The sequence below is a fragment of the Dreissena polymorpha genome, chromosome 1 (assembly GCF_020536995.1).
Source record: "Dreissena polymorpha isolate Duluth1 chromosome 1, UMN_Dpol_1.0, whole genome shotgun sequence".
Classification (NCBI taxonomy): Eukaryota; Metazoa; Mollusca; class Bivalvia; order Myida; family Dreissenidae; genus Dreissena; species Dreissena polymorpha.
This window is the reverse complement of record NC_068355.1, coordinates 46,635,639-46,652,594: the sequence shown is the minus strand read 5'-3', so window position 1 is coordinate 46,652,594 and position 16,956 is coordinate 46,635,639. Positions and strand designations below refer to the sequence as shown.

Sequence of the window (16,956 nt, the reverse complement as noted above, 5' to 3'; positions counted from 1 at the left end):
CACTGTGGATTTTAAATGTCGATATATGATCAACTGCCGTTTCGTCTCACTATAGGCCTAACAGAGTTATGGGCTTCAATTTTGACATACAATGTGCGACATACAAATTGCGACATTGACCTAATGACCAAATTAGTTATAACGTAATATTTTTACCCAAGACGTACCTTGTAATTAATAATAAGTTGACACAGTTTCAAAAACTTCAATAAAAACCAAGAGAGTGGGCAAAAAAAAAGAATATCTAAGTCAGTTTTAATCTTATTTCTACTGAGTATTTTCTCTGCCCAAATCAACAAGAACAAAACAAGCTTAAATAACATAAAACTAAGCATGAAATGTCGAATGACACATATATGCCCTACCACCAACTAGCACTGTTCCAAAGAGCTTTATTACACATATATGCCCTACCACCAACTAGCACTGTTCCAAAGAGCTTTATGACACATATATGCCCTACCACCAACTAGCACTGTTCCAAAGAGCTTTATTTACACATGTGATATGTAAATACATTTAGCTAATAGTTTACTGCATTTAGTTGTGAAAGGACAAATACAAATGGCCACTATATGAGTAGATGGATTTGAATAGAGAGTTCATGTCCTTACAATAACTGAAATACTCATGTACCAAGCAAAAACAATTTTACACATGCTATATGTCCGGATTGCTGTCTTCATAAAACAAGAGCATCTTATTGATGGCGATTTTTTAGAATTATTATGCCATTATCATTTATAGCCATTTTGACCTTTGAACTCTTGAATTCTTTCACATGACATGCCGTCCAATGACTGAACAAAATTAATGTACAGAGTCATTTGAAAATCTCATAATGAATGACATATTTAAATGGCCCGGACAAGATCCTTTATTGCCATCTTTGACCTTTGAACTAAAAGTGTGACCTTGACCTTGGAGATATCGACGTAATTCTTTTGCGCAACACACTGTTCAATGATGGTGAACAAATGTGCCGAAAGATTTTTAAATCTCACAATTAACGACATAGTTATGGTCCGGACAAGCTCATTTATGACCATTTATGACCTTTGAACTCAAAGTGTGACCTTGACCTTGAAGATATAGACGTAATTCTTTTGCATGACACATTGTCCAATGATTGTGAACAAATGTAATGAGTAATTTTAAAATCTCACAATGAATGACAAAGTTATGGACCGGACAAGATCATGTATGGCCATTTTTGACCTTTGAACTCACAGTTTGACCTTGACATAATTCTTTTGCGTGACACACCGTTCAATTATGGTGAACAAATGTGCCAAATGATTTTAAAATCTCACAATTTATGCCATAGTTATGCCCCTGACAAGCTCATTTATGGCCATTTTTCACCTTTGAACTCAAAGTGTGACCTTGAGCTTGGAGATTTTGATGTAATCTACCGCACGACACACTGTTTAATGATGGTTAACAAATGTGCCAAATGATTTTAAAAAAGGGCTGTTTGTAAAACACGCATGCCCCCCCCCCCCCCCCCCCCCCCCCAAAAAAAAATGGGCTGTCCATTGTAGTGGCAGCCAGGTAATTGTGACCTTGACCTTTGACCTGAAAATCAATAGGGGTCATCTGCCAGTCATGATCAATGTACCTATGAAGTTTCATGATCCTAGGCCTTAGCATTCTTCAGTTATCATCCGGAAACCATTTTACTGTTTCGAGTCACTGTGACCTTGACCTCGTGACCTGAAAATCAATAGGGGTCATGATCAATGTACCTATGAAGTTTCATGATCCTATGTCTAAGCGTTCTTTAGTTATCATCCGGAAACCATTTGGTGGACGGACCGACCGACTGACCAACATGTGCAAAACAATATACCCCCTCTTCTTCGAAGGGGGGCATAAATATTTCATAGTTGTGGTGTTCCTACACCAAGGTCCTTGAATCTATATACATGTACTGTTATCAATACATAACCCTTTGGGCTGGTTGAATACAACATTAGACAATAAACTTGTAGAATACAACTCCCCAGAACACCACATCAATATAATATTCCCTATATACTATTGAACTGTTTGGTATTCATTAAAATAAAAATAACAGAAACCAATAGTGTTTTTTTGTTTTTAATTAGATATTGCATATAGAAGATGTAAGCACAGGTATATACGGAGTACAACTAGTACATGTGTAGTGCAAAACATACTGAAAAAAAAACTAACAGCTTTTTAATTAAAGTTTAAAATGGTCCAAGGGAATAGACCAGTAAATCTTTGAATATTTTTTTAGAACAGCTAATTTTTGCAGATACTGTCAATCTTTTCTAATGCTTTTCACAATATAACAAAGTACTGTTACAATTATTTTCAGAATTAAGCATGTTACAAAGTTTGTTCAGATCATATTTGGACATTTGTGTTTGTTTTTACACAATTTTGTAATAACTAGGTTCGTGAAAAGCTTTGGGAAAAGATTTCCACCTTAGTATCGTTCACTACTGTCGCAACATTCTAGGGTATATACCTGAAATGAACTGTAAATACCAAACATTATTTTTAAAACAGACATTAAACAATTGTTCAAAATAAGATGGATCATAATATAAAGTGGATTGAGCATAGCACGCACAGATGCACGCACACAATCACAATAGAATAATAGAATTGAATCATGTGGTATACGATAGCTGTAACAGCCTAGCATTCATCACCACTCAGAATTGTACATTTTCAAGAATACACCTTTCAAAGAAAAAGCCATTCAAGGTAACCACCCTTTCTTGGTAAAGTCAATAATCCACTCAGAAGCTTTTAATTATAAAACTATTTGTTTTTTTATTAAATCAAGTTCCCAAATATATTGTTGTGCTGTCGTTTAATAACCAATTTCAGAAAAATAAAAAATTACATAAACTACATCAAATGCCCGAAGTTAGTTATCAAACAAAAGCCATTAACAATAAGGGAAAATTGAGTCTTTATTAATCTCTTGATGTGTCAATCATATTTTAAAGAGCAAGGTAGTGGAAAATTATGAACATTTGTAGCATCATACGCAAGTTTATTAATGTAGCACTTTTAAAAAAGAACAAGAGTGCCAAACTGTCACAAGATACGCCCATTCGAAGGTTTCGGACACCATGCTCAATGCTTGAAATGCACTTAGTGACCTCCAGACCTAGTTATTGACCTGGCATGACCCATATTTGAACTTGACCTAGATATCATTCAGATGTAATATCTGACTTAATTTGGTGAAGATCAGATGTAAACTACTTCAATTAGAGAGCGGACACCATGCTAAATGCTTGAAATGCACTATGTGATCTTGTTTTTGACCCGGCATGACCCATATTCCAACTTGACCTACATATCGTCGAAACACAACTTCTGACCAAATTAGGTGAAGATCAGATGAAAACTATTTCAATTAGAGAGCGGACACCATGCTTAATCCTTGAAATGCACTAAGTGACCCCGTGACCTAGTTTTTGACCCGGCATGACCCATATTCGAACTTGACCTAGATATTGTCTAGACACAACTTCTGACCAAGTTTGGTGATGATCGGATGAAAACTATTTGAATTAGAGAGCAGACACTGCTGTGGACGCTGCCAACCGCCCACCGCCCGCCAAGGGTGAAACTATAATACGTCCTGTTTTTAAAAACGGGCATATAAAAAGACATTAACGTTTAACATAAAGACAAAGTATATATAGCAGGGACACAATGCAGGACAATTATGCGATACAGTGATTATTTGATTATTGAAGTAAAGAAATAACAATAAATGCAACAATATGAGGATACTAAATAATAATAAGCACATCAAAAAAGTCAGCTGTGTTAGTTTACATAACGATTTGTTGGTAAATGTATATTGCATCAAGTTCCATTTAGATCGTTACAACATAAAATACATTGAGCGAAGTACATGTTTTCACATTAAGTGAAATGTCCTCACATAAAAATGCATGATTTTTTTATAACTAAAACATTCTTTTGCTTTTTAATATGAACATAAATACATAAACAGCTGAAATGTCTACACTCTAAATTTGCATTTCAAGATTTTTTTCGCCAACAAATAACAATAACAGTAAATTGTTTACTAAGCTAACATAGTGCATCATTTTTCTGAATTCCAAAAACAAAAGTAATATCAATCTGAAGTTTATAACATTTAAATATGAAAGAATGCACAATTGATAATGCATTTGAAAGCCTTCACCTTCATAAACTAACATTATTCTAACCAGAAACCATTTTACTGTGTCAAGTCACTGTGACCTTGACCTTTGACATAGTGACCTGAAAATCAATAGGGGTCATCTGAGAGTCATGATCAATGTACCTATGAAGTTTCATGATCCTAGGCGTGAGCGTTCTTGTGTTATCATCTGGAAACCATTGTACTGGTTCGAGTCACCATGACCTTGACCTTTGACCTATTGACCTGAAAATCAATAGGGGTCATCTGCCAGTCATGATCAATGTACCTATGAAGTTTCATGATCCTAAATGTAAGCGTTCTTGAGTTATCATTTTTAATTTTTGAACTCAAAGGGTGACCTTGACGATATTGACGTAATTCTTTCGCGTGAAACACCATCTAATGATTTTGAACAAATTTGCAAAATAATTTTAAAATCTCACAATACATGATAAAGTTATGGCCCAGACAAGCATTTGACCTTTGAACTCCAAGTGTGACCTTGACATTGGAGTTATCAACATATTTTTTTCACACGACACACCGTGTTATGATGGTGAACAAATGTACCAATTCATTTAAAATCAAACGATAATTGACAAAGTTTTGGTCCGGACAAACTTTCGGTTTAAAACACACTAAGTGGCCTCTAGAGTGTTAACAAGATTTTACTATAGCCATATAAGAAAAATTGCCCCGCCCCTTGGTAGCCATGTTTTTCAAGCAAACATAACCATTTATGAATTCATCCAAGATATCATTGAGATCAATCTTCTGACCCAATTTCATGAAGATTGGACAATAAATGTGGCCTCTAGAGTGTTAACAAGGCAAATGTTGACAACGCACGACGGACAAAAGGCGATCACAAAAGCTCACCATGAGCATGTTGTGCTCAGGTGAGCTTAAATAAAAACAACAATAAGAGATGTGTTTGTCAGAAACACAATGCCCCCTACTGCGTCGCTTTGAAGCCATATATTTGTCCTTCGACCTTGAACAATGACCTTGACCTTTCACCACTCAAAATGTGCAGCTTCATGAGATACACATGCATGCCAAATATCAAGATGCTATCTTCAACATTGCAAAAGTTATGGGCAATGCTAAAGTTTTCGGACGGACAGACTGACTGACGGACAGTTCAACTGCTATATGCCACCCTACCGGGGGCGTAATAAAGAAAGTAAGCCTAAACAGTAAAGCAAATGCTTGGGAAGGGAGAATAGCTTATTCTTTCAATTAGTCAAACTAGAAAATGCAACATATATGATGGCCAATTTAATTTGTGTTTTGCGTGAGCCGTCTACCACAGTCTTTTTAAAATCCAAAAATATACAAAAGCTACCATAGAAATGGTACATAATTACGTTATCTCTAGTTGTTGTTAAAACTTTAAAGTCGTTACTTGATGAGTAAAAACTAGCAATTCTCGTATTTGCTATTTAATGAGTGGCTTGAAATGTTAAACATTTCCTTTAAAAACAAAGGAGTTACACACTGTTTCAAATTGCAGATCTAAGCTACTAAAAGCCATAAATATTTATGAAGTATTTACCTATATATATTAATCTATATTACATTTATCGTATTGCTTAAACAATTTGAGGTTATTAGAGTCGTTACTGGTGTTCCTTAAATTTAATTTATGTTTTTCCCTCCCCAAACCAAAACCATCAAGACATCATTGAAAATAAAATCTAAGAAACAAAAAACTAATGTCCTTTGTGTCTAACTATATAATCACCCAATCAATTTAGACTTTCAAAAATCCATGAGACTCTTTACACGCCCTTGTTATCATGATTCCGATCAAGTCTGGGTCTGTAACTCTTGGAAGCCAGAGCTGCAGTGCGCAAGTTGACACTGAATGCAATCTGCCATCACATGAATAAAAATCGATGTCTATCAATTTGTGAAAAACACAAGGAGGAAGCGTTGATGCTCCAGTGATAAAAGTGAGTAAATCTTCAAAGGACACATCAGTCTGGCCAGCTGAAACAAAAAACAGTTTTTACTTAATGTAATTTCATACAAAAACATTACATATTTGTGTCCTAAAATCTGTAAAAAAAGATATAACAAGAGCATTGCATAACAGGTGCCAACGCTCGGCTGTGGGTGCATTTTTTCAGAAATGAAAGCTTGTGCGATTTATTTTTTTTTAGAGGTCACAGTGACCTTGACCTTTGACCTAGTGACCCAAAAATGGGTATGGCATTTAGAACTCATAATGGTGCAGCTACATATGAAGTTTCAAAGTTGTAGGTGGAAGCACTTTGATTTAAGAGCAAATGTAAAGGTTTTAGCACGACCCCAGCGGACTATGTAAGTCTATGTTTGTTTGCTGTCAATCATGTTCAATACATGCTTTTTATAGGTATAGCCTATTAGTGGTGGTCAGTGTCACTGTGCTACCATGTGCCCCTAGGTAAGTTTTTTATCAGTACAGACCAAATTTCCCAATAAGCAACTGACTACTTTCCCATTTGAATAAGTCAGTGATTGGATAAGACTGACTTAAGTCGCAATGACTGACATCAAATATACCCTGGGAAATTTTACCCAACAGTGTAACTTTTAACTCACGACCCCTGCTTTGAAACTCCAATGCTTACGCGATGGAGCTAACCAGACAAAATAAAAAAAATACGAGCTCAAAAAAGTATTGTTCAGATTTTTTTGACAGGTTTAATAAAGGGACATTTTTGGACACTCCAAAAACTGTCCTTATAAAGCACAAGAATTTTTAAGAAATATATTTTGACTCCTTATATTCTATAATGCTTTTACAGTCTTGATGTTGTCCATAATCAAACTTAGCCGAGATCTTGTGCCCATATACATTGTCATTCTTTCACTTCGTGCTTAAGGTGAGCTAAAAAGCAGACAGACTGAGGAATTGACAGCAAAACTTGAGCCATAAAGTAATTATCCAACATCTTTATGAAAGTAATTACCTTCAATGGCTTGTAGAAATAATTCCCATCCAAATATTGATGTATCTTCAAGGGATCTGTCATTAGAGCCTTGCAGACCATCATTCACTTGAAATAAATTAATCACGTCATCCCCACACAGCATCTCTGGCTTGTAGCAGAACATTCCTTGGAAAAGGTCTGCATGGGTAGTCACCATTGACCATGCACCATTTACATCATTCATTCTATCACAGAACTGCGATATTTCCCCTGATATCCTTTAATAATAAATTAATTCCATTTAATTGGTATCATGATACTTTAGATAATCATAAGTAAAACTTCAAAACAGTAGTTTTTCAAATAATTTCATAATTGTTAATAAATTTCTATTCCAGTGCCTAATGGTGAATACAATTTAAGGAAACTCACTCAAAGAAACCGAACATATCAAAGTGTATGATATCTGTTGCATAGAAAAAAACAACCTATGTGTCTACAATTCTTTACAAAGGAAAAGCCATATGACATACCTGTAATATATGTGATGTTTTACAATCAACTCAATCAGTTTCAGTCCATTTTGTTGTGCCATTAAGAACACATTCGGAATTCCAAGGTCCAGGAGTTGATCGCCATACATTTCAGTAAACGCGTCTTTTTTTGCATCATCATCAGCTTCTCTCAACTGAAGTACAAATTAAAACTGTTACAGGTGATGAATATCTCTGCAAGTAACAGTGACCTTCAAGTGTAACCTCAACCTTGAACAGGCACAAACCTGCATAAATTGTCTACATTATCTGCATTTTTCAAGTTAAATTTAAGCAAATTAAAAAAAAATCTATCTTTTTTTAGTGGCTGTCATGTACTTCGCCTTCAAGTGTGGCATTGGTCAGGCAGCGTAGGTAATGAAAATATCTTTGACAAGGTTCACATTTGAGCAAACTTTGAGAGAAAATCTTTAAGCGGTCCATTCAAAATCATTTGAAAGAGGCTTTCTTGTCAATGTTAAACAGCCAACACATAAGTCTTCAAGCATTTTACATGTTTTTCAACACTGCCAACATTGTTTCCATGGTATTTGACCTTAAAGTGTGACTTTTACCTTGGGCTGGCACAAGAGCAGAATAGATTTTGCACACTACCGTATGAAGGTAAAAATGTAAGGCAGGTTTGACAAAATTCCTACATTTGGTAAAAACAAGGTGACATGACAGGAAAAGAGTATGACATGTGTATGACTCCAGTAAAGCTCCCATCACTAACAGTGGTCGGGGTGTAATAAAATGGACTACAAATATTATATTTAAAAGATGAACTTTTCCATTTACCATTAAATAATTAACAAGAGATGTGTTTGTCAGAAACACAATGCTCCCAACTGCGCTGTTTTGAAGCCATATATTGCACCTTTGACCTTGAAGGATGACCTTGACCTTTCAACACTCAAAATATGCAGCTCCATGAGATACACATGCATGCCAAATATCAAGTTGCTATCTTCAATATTGCAAAAGTTATGGCCAATGTTAAAGTTTTCGGACGGACGGACAGACTGACTGAAAGACAGATGGACGGACTGACGGACAGTTCAACTGCTATATGCCACCCTACCAGGGGCATAAAAATTGATTTGTGACCTATTTCACACACACAGATCACAAATTCATAGCTTAAATGTCTGTCCACTTGTTGGTCGAGGCATGAAATCAAGAGGCATCTATCAACTAGCATGTACCAAATAATGCAAGTTTAGTATGGAAGATAATAAGATATGATAACTAGTCAACCTTTTCCTTATCCTACGTATAAAACTACAGTACAGGCAATGTGTACTTTGACAAAAACGCGTGTCCGCGGTGTTCAATTTTCCCGATGGGTGACATTTCGCGGGGGGCGGACACACTACTGACCGCGGTGTTTGGCGAACACCCGAAATCGCCGCGATTGCACGCTATCGTTAACGGGAACACCCGTGATCACCGCGATGCTGCGCAGCGACCGTAAACACCTGTCTGCGAGGGTCATTCACGCGTTTTAAATGTACATGTACAAATAAAAATCATATACTTCATGTACATGTAGATATTATGTACACATTTATTCGTACTTAAACTCGGGCAGTACGTTAAGTCGGAAACTAAAACTAAGCCTTTAGATGATCAATACGATTAACTTTTATGGTGTTAATCAATGTAATTGCCCTTTTTGTTTTCACAAAATTGGGTTTCATTTCTCCGGATTTCCAGAAAATGACTTGTACATGTTGCATGAAATCTAAATATAGCGTGTTACAGCGTGTTTGATTTTTATTTTATTCATATGAAATGTAAATTCCAAATCATTCGCGAGCTACCCCGGTTCTTGAGAAGAAATTCACTACGAAACTTTAAATCGAAATTAAAAGATCTAAATGTTGTCTGCGCTACGAAGATTTTGTGTAAAAAATAAATACATCCACGCCAATTGTCGAGCGCTTTTTATGGTTCAGAACAAAGAAAATGAAAATATCATGGGCATATACATGTATTTATTTGTGGCTACAATTTGTAACAGAACATGAACTCTACACAACGCGCGCACTAGGCGTCAGGGGATTTACGAATGTTGGAATACACCTGTTCTGATTGGGCGCTTATTTCATCAAATCTTTAAAAAGAAACATATGCCGAAATTCATTTCATAGTTTAGAGATATGGCGAACGCTTGTGATTTTTGCCTTTCTTTCACACTTTTATCGTCAATATTGACCAGAATTTGCATGAAATCGGAAATCTCGGGATTATTGGGTAATGGACAGAGACAGGAATTTTTGCATGTATGCGGTAATTGATTGTGATTGTTCGTAATTGTTGTTAATTTTTTAGACACCAAATGACACCTAAAACAATTCAAATGCCCGGTAGATTCTTTCTGCAAATTCGTACTGACCTACGTTTATGTTTAATTATTTTATTTCTAGCGAACACAATGAACACTGTGGTAGATATGGGTCCGCGGTGATTCACGGTGTCCACTTTATGGAAAACAGACCCCGTGAATATTTGATCTAAACACCCATCGCGGGGGTCGTTTAGTAAGCGAACACCGTAAATGAACACCGAGACGAGTGGCGTTTGTCAAAGTACACGTTGCCTTTACTGTAAGACACACTATATACCCATACCTGATCATATATAAATTACCTTTTTTATCATATTTTTTTTTTCTTCTGGTAGAAGGTTGTCCTCCTCTTGAATTTTCATCTTCTTCTCAACCATCAAATTGTATAGATCTTTTGAAAGGAAATGGAGTCCAGGTCCATTATGCGCAAACGACAATCCAACTAGACGCCCAATCAGTCTATAACTACCAGCTTCAAGCGCAGATATATCATGCTGAAATATCTTGCAGCAGTCAGAACCTTCGAAGTATCTTGACGACTTCAGGTTTTGCATAGCCAATCTGTAAACAAACATATAATCTTACAAAGGACAAAAAGCAATTACCAGAGGCAACATATATTGTTTATATTTGTATTATACCTTATGTTCACCTAATCTTTTGTAAATTATCACCAATTTAATTCAAACCAATAGGGCCAAGGGGCTCTGGAGGCCTCACTTGAGATCCACTAAGAATCGTTTTAATGTTCTGACCAAGGTAAATGATGATTGGGCTATAAATATGGCTTCGACATTGATCAAAAATGATTGTTAAATTTGACCTTATGACCTAGTTTTTAAACAAAATTTACCCAAATTCGAACTTGACTGAGATTTGATTGAAATACAAGTTCTGACCAATTCTGATGATGATTTAAATGTGGCTCTAAGTGTTTATACGTTTCTTTTTCTTGAATTTTAATCAAGGTAACCCAGTTTAAAACTGATTTCACTAATGCACATGTTCTTACCAAGATTTAGGATGATTAGATACACATGTGGCTTGTAGAGTACAAACATGTATTTTCTTCAATTCAACCTAGTTACCTTTTCTTTGATCTGAGGTGACCCAGTTTCAAAGTTGTCTGAGATTTCACTGAGTCAATTAATGTTCTGAGCAAGGTTTATTATATTGGGCTATAAATGTGGGTTCTAGAGTAAAAACAAGGGAATTGTTGATGATGCATGCACGTCGCATGATGGACAAAAGGTGATCACAAAAGCTAACCATTAGCACTTTCTATCAGGTGAGCAAATAAAAGACACAAAGAACACAAATTCATAATTATAATTAACATATGAATGCAGCATGCAGTGATAACTTATTTTTGTAGATATGATGTGACATCAGCGTTTTAAATCACATTCAACTTGATTTTACGTTAACTTGCTGATAAACATTCCTGACTTAAAACCTGTTTAATGCAGATCTATACAAGGCATTAAGTAAAACAAGTTAGAAAGCTGTTTTGCAAATGTTTTTTTAATCTACTCTAAATTATATCCCTTCAAAATTACCTAAAAAACTCTTGTCTGGGTCCACCTGCATCTTCTCCCATTTCACCGGAAAATTTGATGTACAGCTTAGATTTAAAGTTGATTGACTTTCTATCAAGACCTTTTAAAGCTGTCTCAAGAACGCGTGACCTTTGCACAAGAATCTTGAAGATTGTGTCCGACGTTACTGTTTCCATTTGAAACTGCTTCATTATCTCTTCGACACTTGCAGTCTCTGCACTGCATATAAAAAGATATGTGAAAATAGATCTCATAATATTTTCCTATGTGAAAAAGATCTCTAAGTTTTCCTATAAACTAGCGATAAAATTAAATACAAACAAGAGCGAAGATGGACCTATACAAGGGTCAGTCGTATAATTCCCGGACATGTATGGTAAATACCCTATTGTTTGAGGGATGACACTAAAACTTAACAGCATTTAGAATAATATATTGTCTTTTTCAAATACATGTAGTAAAGAAATTTGCTTATGTTAAGGTAAACAATGCTTCAATGGCTATTTTTTATACATAATAATATAAAGAAGTGAAACTCAAGCTGCTGGAGCAGTATTGAATTTTCATTAAAAACAATTAGTTGGTCCTTTATTTAAGGCAAGTGACCGATTGCTCAAACAGTACAAAACAGCACAATACAGCACAATACAAACCAACATAAACACAAAATATGAATAAAGCTGGGGTCACTGCCTTGGAACGGTCAATGCAAAGCATTGGGGGTTTAAACCTGGTTATAGAGCGCTCAACCTCACACTTGGCCCAGCAATATTCATAATACATTAAAGTGTAAATAAAATTTAACGTCATAGCATTGTAACTCAAATTAAACAATAATATAAGGGAATTAAAATGCATTCAATTTAATTACTATTTAATTACTCAATTGCATTGAAGATACAAGAGTAACAGAATTACAACTTTTTGACGAAAGATCAAATAAAACTATTAACAATTGTCAACTACATTCCTTCTTTATAGAAAAGATTTGAGAATATAGAATCATGGCGTTAATATCTCAGATAATCATCGCGCAAATACAGGAAGAAGCAGCAATAATGGGTGTAAAAATTCCATATTACATAGCTTGGTTGTTTATGTGACTGCTAAAAAAAATAAAAATAATTAAATCAAACAAGAAATGCCTATCAGAGAGAAAATATAAATAAAATGGAACGTTAGAAACCCAATGACCTATGCATGTAGATTACAACTGGGAAAGTCGGTCGTATGACGTCACAAAAATCCATAATGACATAATGACGTGAACAAATTCCAGGGGCAGTACTAAATAAAAATATTAATGGGGCTGTGCTACTAATAAAACAAGTTTAGGTGATTTAATATTAAGAAGCAAATGAATAAAAATGGTAATTCCATTAAAGCGACATAATTGGAATCAAACAGTATATAGGTGTTTTGACAACTGAAGACAGAAATGATTTGATGTACGATTTGAGTCCAAATGTAGTTTACATGCAGATTTGTTCATACGACACAATGACACAATTTTATTCAACAGTGAAAAATGCCTATAATGTAGTATTCATGCAGATTTGTTCATACGACACAATGACACAATTTTATTCATCAGTGAAAAATGCCTATAATATTACTAATGATTCCAAATTTTAAGGGAAGAAAGATATAGTGAATCGAAAACCATCAAACACGTGTTTTGAAGTACATAAGCATCGTATCCTTTTGATAAAAACAAGTTAATTAAATTGAAAAGTTTAATATGAACATTTGGTTTAACATATTTTAATTTGCGGACACGCTTCAAAACATCTCCGTAAAATGATGGATGGGAGATTCCATTATTTAAATGCCATTTTAAAGAAACATTATATTTTGAAATTAAATCACCATACTTAGAGTAAAATCTAGCAAATTTATTTCTTAGGTTATGATACAAAAAGCCTTGTTTTAGCAATTTTTTAGTTAATATTAGATTACGATCATTAAAATCTTTAATACACGAACATGCTCTGGCATAACTGCGAAATGTAAATACCATAGGAAGGTCCTTTAGGGATGTTGCCATCTAGAAACGGAAAATTCACAATTTCGAAGTTAAAATCGTCCCGTTTGTCGTATAAACTAGTTTTGATCAAATTATTATTAATAGTTAAATGTAAGTCTAAATACGCAGCGTCTGTATTGGATATACACGATCTATTTAAGACTAGTTCTTTTGGGTAGATTTTGTGAATATATTGTTCAAATAATGGATTATCTAAATTAAGTATGTCATCAATGTACCTACTAGTAAGGTTAAAACAATTAATCAAATCTACTTGCTTAGTTTTAGATAATTCTAACATAAATTCGCTTTCATAACAATATAAAAAAAGGTCAGCTATAAGTGGCGCACAATTAGTACCCATAGGAACGCCAATAATTTGTTTCAATATTTTACCATTAAATTCAACAAACAAGTTGCCCAAAAGAAAAGTAAGTGCTGCACAAAAGTCAAGACAAGTCCAAATGAAGTAATTATCTAATATCTGATTAGTAAAAAAAGCTGTTTTAGTGTTTAAAGCTAGATATGAACACTTCTCTCTAGCAAAAGTTTTTTCAATCAAAGAAACAAGTTTGGAAATTATTAAAGCGTGAGGAAGCGTTGTATATAATGTAGAAAAATCATAAGTACTTACCTGTCACACCTTATATTTTTTATTTTCAATTTTATCAATAACTTCTAAGGTGTTTTTTATTGACCAAAATAGGTTAATATTACTATTTTCATAAACTTTATTACAAAATTTAGCTATATGATATCTAATAGCACTCAATGCAGATGTAAGATACACTGATAATTGTTTGGTGGTACAAGACACTGAATTAGCGATAAAACGACTTTTATATGGCGTCTTATGTAATTTAGGTATCCAGTAAAGTGATGGCAATTTCTTGTCAGTAATATTGACTATTACTTTTAACTTTATGCATTGGGCAATATGGTCGGTAATAATTTCATTAGGTTGCTTATTGTACTCACAATATGATGTAGTTTGTGAAAGTTCTTGTGAAATAGTTTGAACATAAAACACTCGTCATATTATGATAACATTATTAGCAGCCTTATCAGCAGGAACTAAGACGAATTTAGATTTTAAGTCTTCAAGCAATTTACAGAGATTTTGTTTATTAAATTTAGGTGAATGTGGTAGGGCCAAAGGATGTGTATCATAAAAACATATTTTATTCATGGCCATACTAAATAAAAAAAAATTCCAATCTTTGAGTGCAGTAATTTCAGCATTTTCCTTCCTGCACCATTTAGTGCAATAATCATGTAAGGATGTTAGATATTCTTAATGCAGTCATCAAAATCAACAGGAATAGGCAGTCTGTACTTAGGGCCTCTGCGTAGCAAATTTCTAAGGTTTTTATTTTGAATGAAATTAAGGTCCCCAGTAATAACATGTCCAACTGGACCATATATATATTTAGAACTAGTACAGTCACATAATGTAGGACAATTTCTTATTACATTTATATCTGTGGAAATAGAATTATAATTAAAAACGATACTTCTTACAGGTTTACTATATTTGTAGCAAATAAGTGGTGATTCAGTATTGCGGAAATAAGGGGGAATCAACCGACGTACATTTTTATCATTGAATATTTTAGGAAGGTCAATTAAATCAAGACCTTTGTTACAAAACTCAATTTTGATACGATTTCTAGTTTTGTTAAGTACATTTTTAATAAAAGGTTTAAGATAGTAGTCAGTGAAAGATTCAATAATACAAGCACATTCATATAGAGGGTCAGATTGAAGTAAAATAAGTTTACATTCCTTATCAATATGCGCCAACGAAGAAACAGAAAGAGAGCAAAGTGCACTTAGTAATTTATGTTTACCCCCATTTTGTAATACTGTGTAGCAATCATTTAAAGAAAGCAGACGTTTAAATTGACGCCTTAAGTTACCATTTTTCCTAATGCCATGTGAACGTTTATTTCTTAGACGTTTACTAAACAGAGAAAATGAATTAATCAATTTATTTTTAGAAATTGTTCCAACATTTAGAATATTATCATTTAATCCAAGTGGGTAAGCTGATTGCAAACGTTTAATCCATTCAAATTCTGACATGCACCTTGCTTTTAATTGGCACTGACTTGAAGTACTATTATTAACAAGAGGGCCATGATGGCCCTGAATCGCTCACCTGACTCATTAAGATCAGATGACCTCTATTGTCTACACAATGTTTTTCTATGATTTGACCTAGTGCCTGACTCTAGATGACCAAAATACAATCCCAATCCAGATTTCATCAAGATAAACATTCTGACCACAGTTCATAAATATTGGATGAAAACTGTGACCTCTATTGTCAACACAAGGTTTTTCTATTTGTTTGACCTAGATTTTTACCCCAGATGACCCAAATACAATCCCACCCAGATTTCATCAAGAATTCTGACCAAATTTCATAAAGGTTGGATGAAAACTGTGATCTCTAATGTCTACACAAGGTTTTTCTATTATTTGACCTAGTGACCTAGTTTTTGACCCCAGATGACCCAAATAAAATCCCAACCCAGATTTCATCAAGATAAACATTCTGACCAAATTTCATAAAGATTGGATGAAAACTGTGACCTCTATTGTCTACAGAAGGTTGTTCTATTATTTGACCTAGTGACCTTGTTTTTGACCCCAGATGACCCAAATACAATCCCAAACCGGATTTCATCAAGATAAACATTTTGACCAAATTTCATCAAGATTGGATGCAAACTGTGACCTCTACTGTCTACACAAACAAATTGTTGACGGACGGACGCACGGACACACGCAGGCACGCACAACGGACGCCGGACATAACACGATCACAAAAGCTCACCGTGTCACTTCATGACAGGTGACCTAAAAATATGTGTCGGAGATAAACATGAACAGTTGTGGTTAAAATCCCATAGAAACAAGGGCTGTTTGTAAAACATGCATGCCCCCCTATATGGGCTATAAGTTGTAGTAGCAGCCATTGTGTGAATACGTTTTTTGTCACTGTGAATGGTGGTGGTGGTGGTGGTGGTGGTGGTGGTGGTGGTGGTGGTGGTGGTGGTGGTGGTGGTGGTGGTGGTGGTGTAGTAGTAGTAGTAGTAGTAGTAGTAGTAGTAGTAGTAGTAGTAGTAGTAGTATAGTAGTGTAGTAGTAGTAGTAGTAGTAGTAGTAGTAGTAGTAGTAGTAGTAGTAGTAGTAGTAGTAGTAGTAGTAGTAGTAGTAGTAGTAGTAGTAGTAGTAGTAGTAGATAGTAGTAGTAGTAGTAGTAGTAGTAGTAGTAGTATAGTAGTAGTAGTAGTAGTAGTAGTAGTAGTGTAGTAGTAGTAGTAGTAGTAGTAGTAGTAGTGGTTAAAAGTAGTAGTAGTAATG

At 34.7% G+C, this 16,956-nt stretch overlaps 1 protein-coding gene across 1 annotated transcript in view; it reads right to left on the bottom strand.

The window, feature by feature from the left end:
• Window positions 1-2,087: 2,087 nt before the first annotated feature.
• LOC127878804 (G2/M phase-specific E3 ubiquitin-protein ligase-like) overlaps window positions 2,088-16,956 on the bottom strand; it is a 33,275-nt gene continuing 18,406 nt past the window's right edge. The window contains exons 7-11 of the mRNA XM_052425335.1: window positions 11,559-11,777; window positions 10,302-10,560; window positions 7,647-7,801; window positions 7,153-7,391; window positions 2,088-6,187 (exon numbers count right to left, since the gene is read on the bottom strand). Coding sequence (XP_052281295.1) covers window positions 5,949-6,187; window positions 7,153-7,391; window positions 7,647-7,801; window positions 10,302-10,560; window positions 11,559-11,777 — 1,111 coding nt within the window. The 3' untranslated portion in view covers window positions 2,088-5,948. The remainder of the gene's footprint in view (window positions 6,188-7,152; window positions 7,392-7,646; window positions 7,802-10,301; window positions 10,561-11,558; window positions 11,778-16,956) is intronic.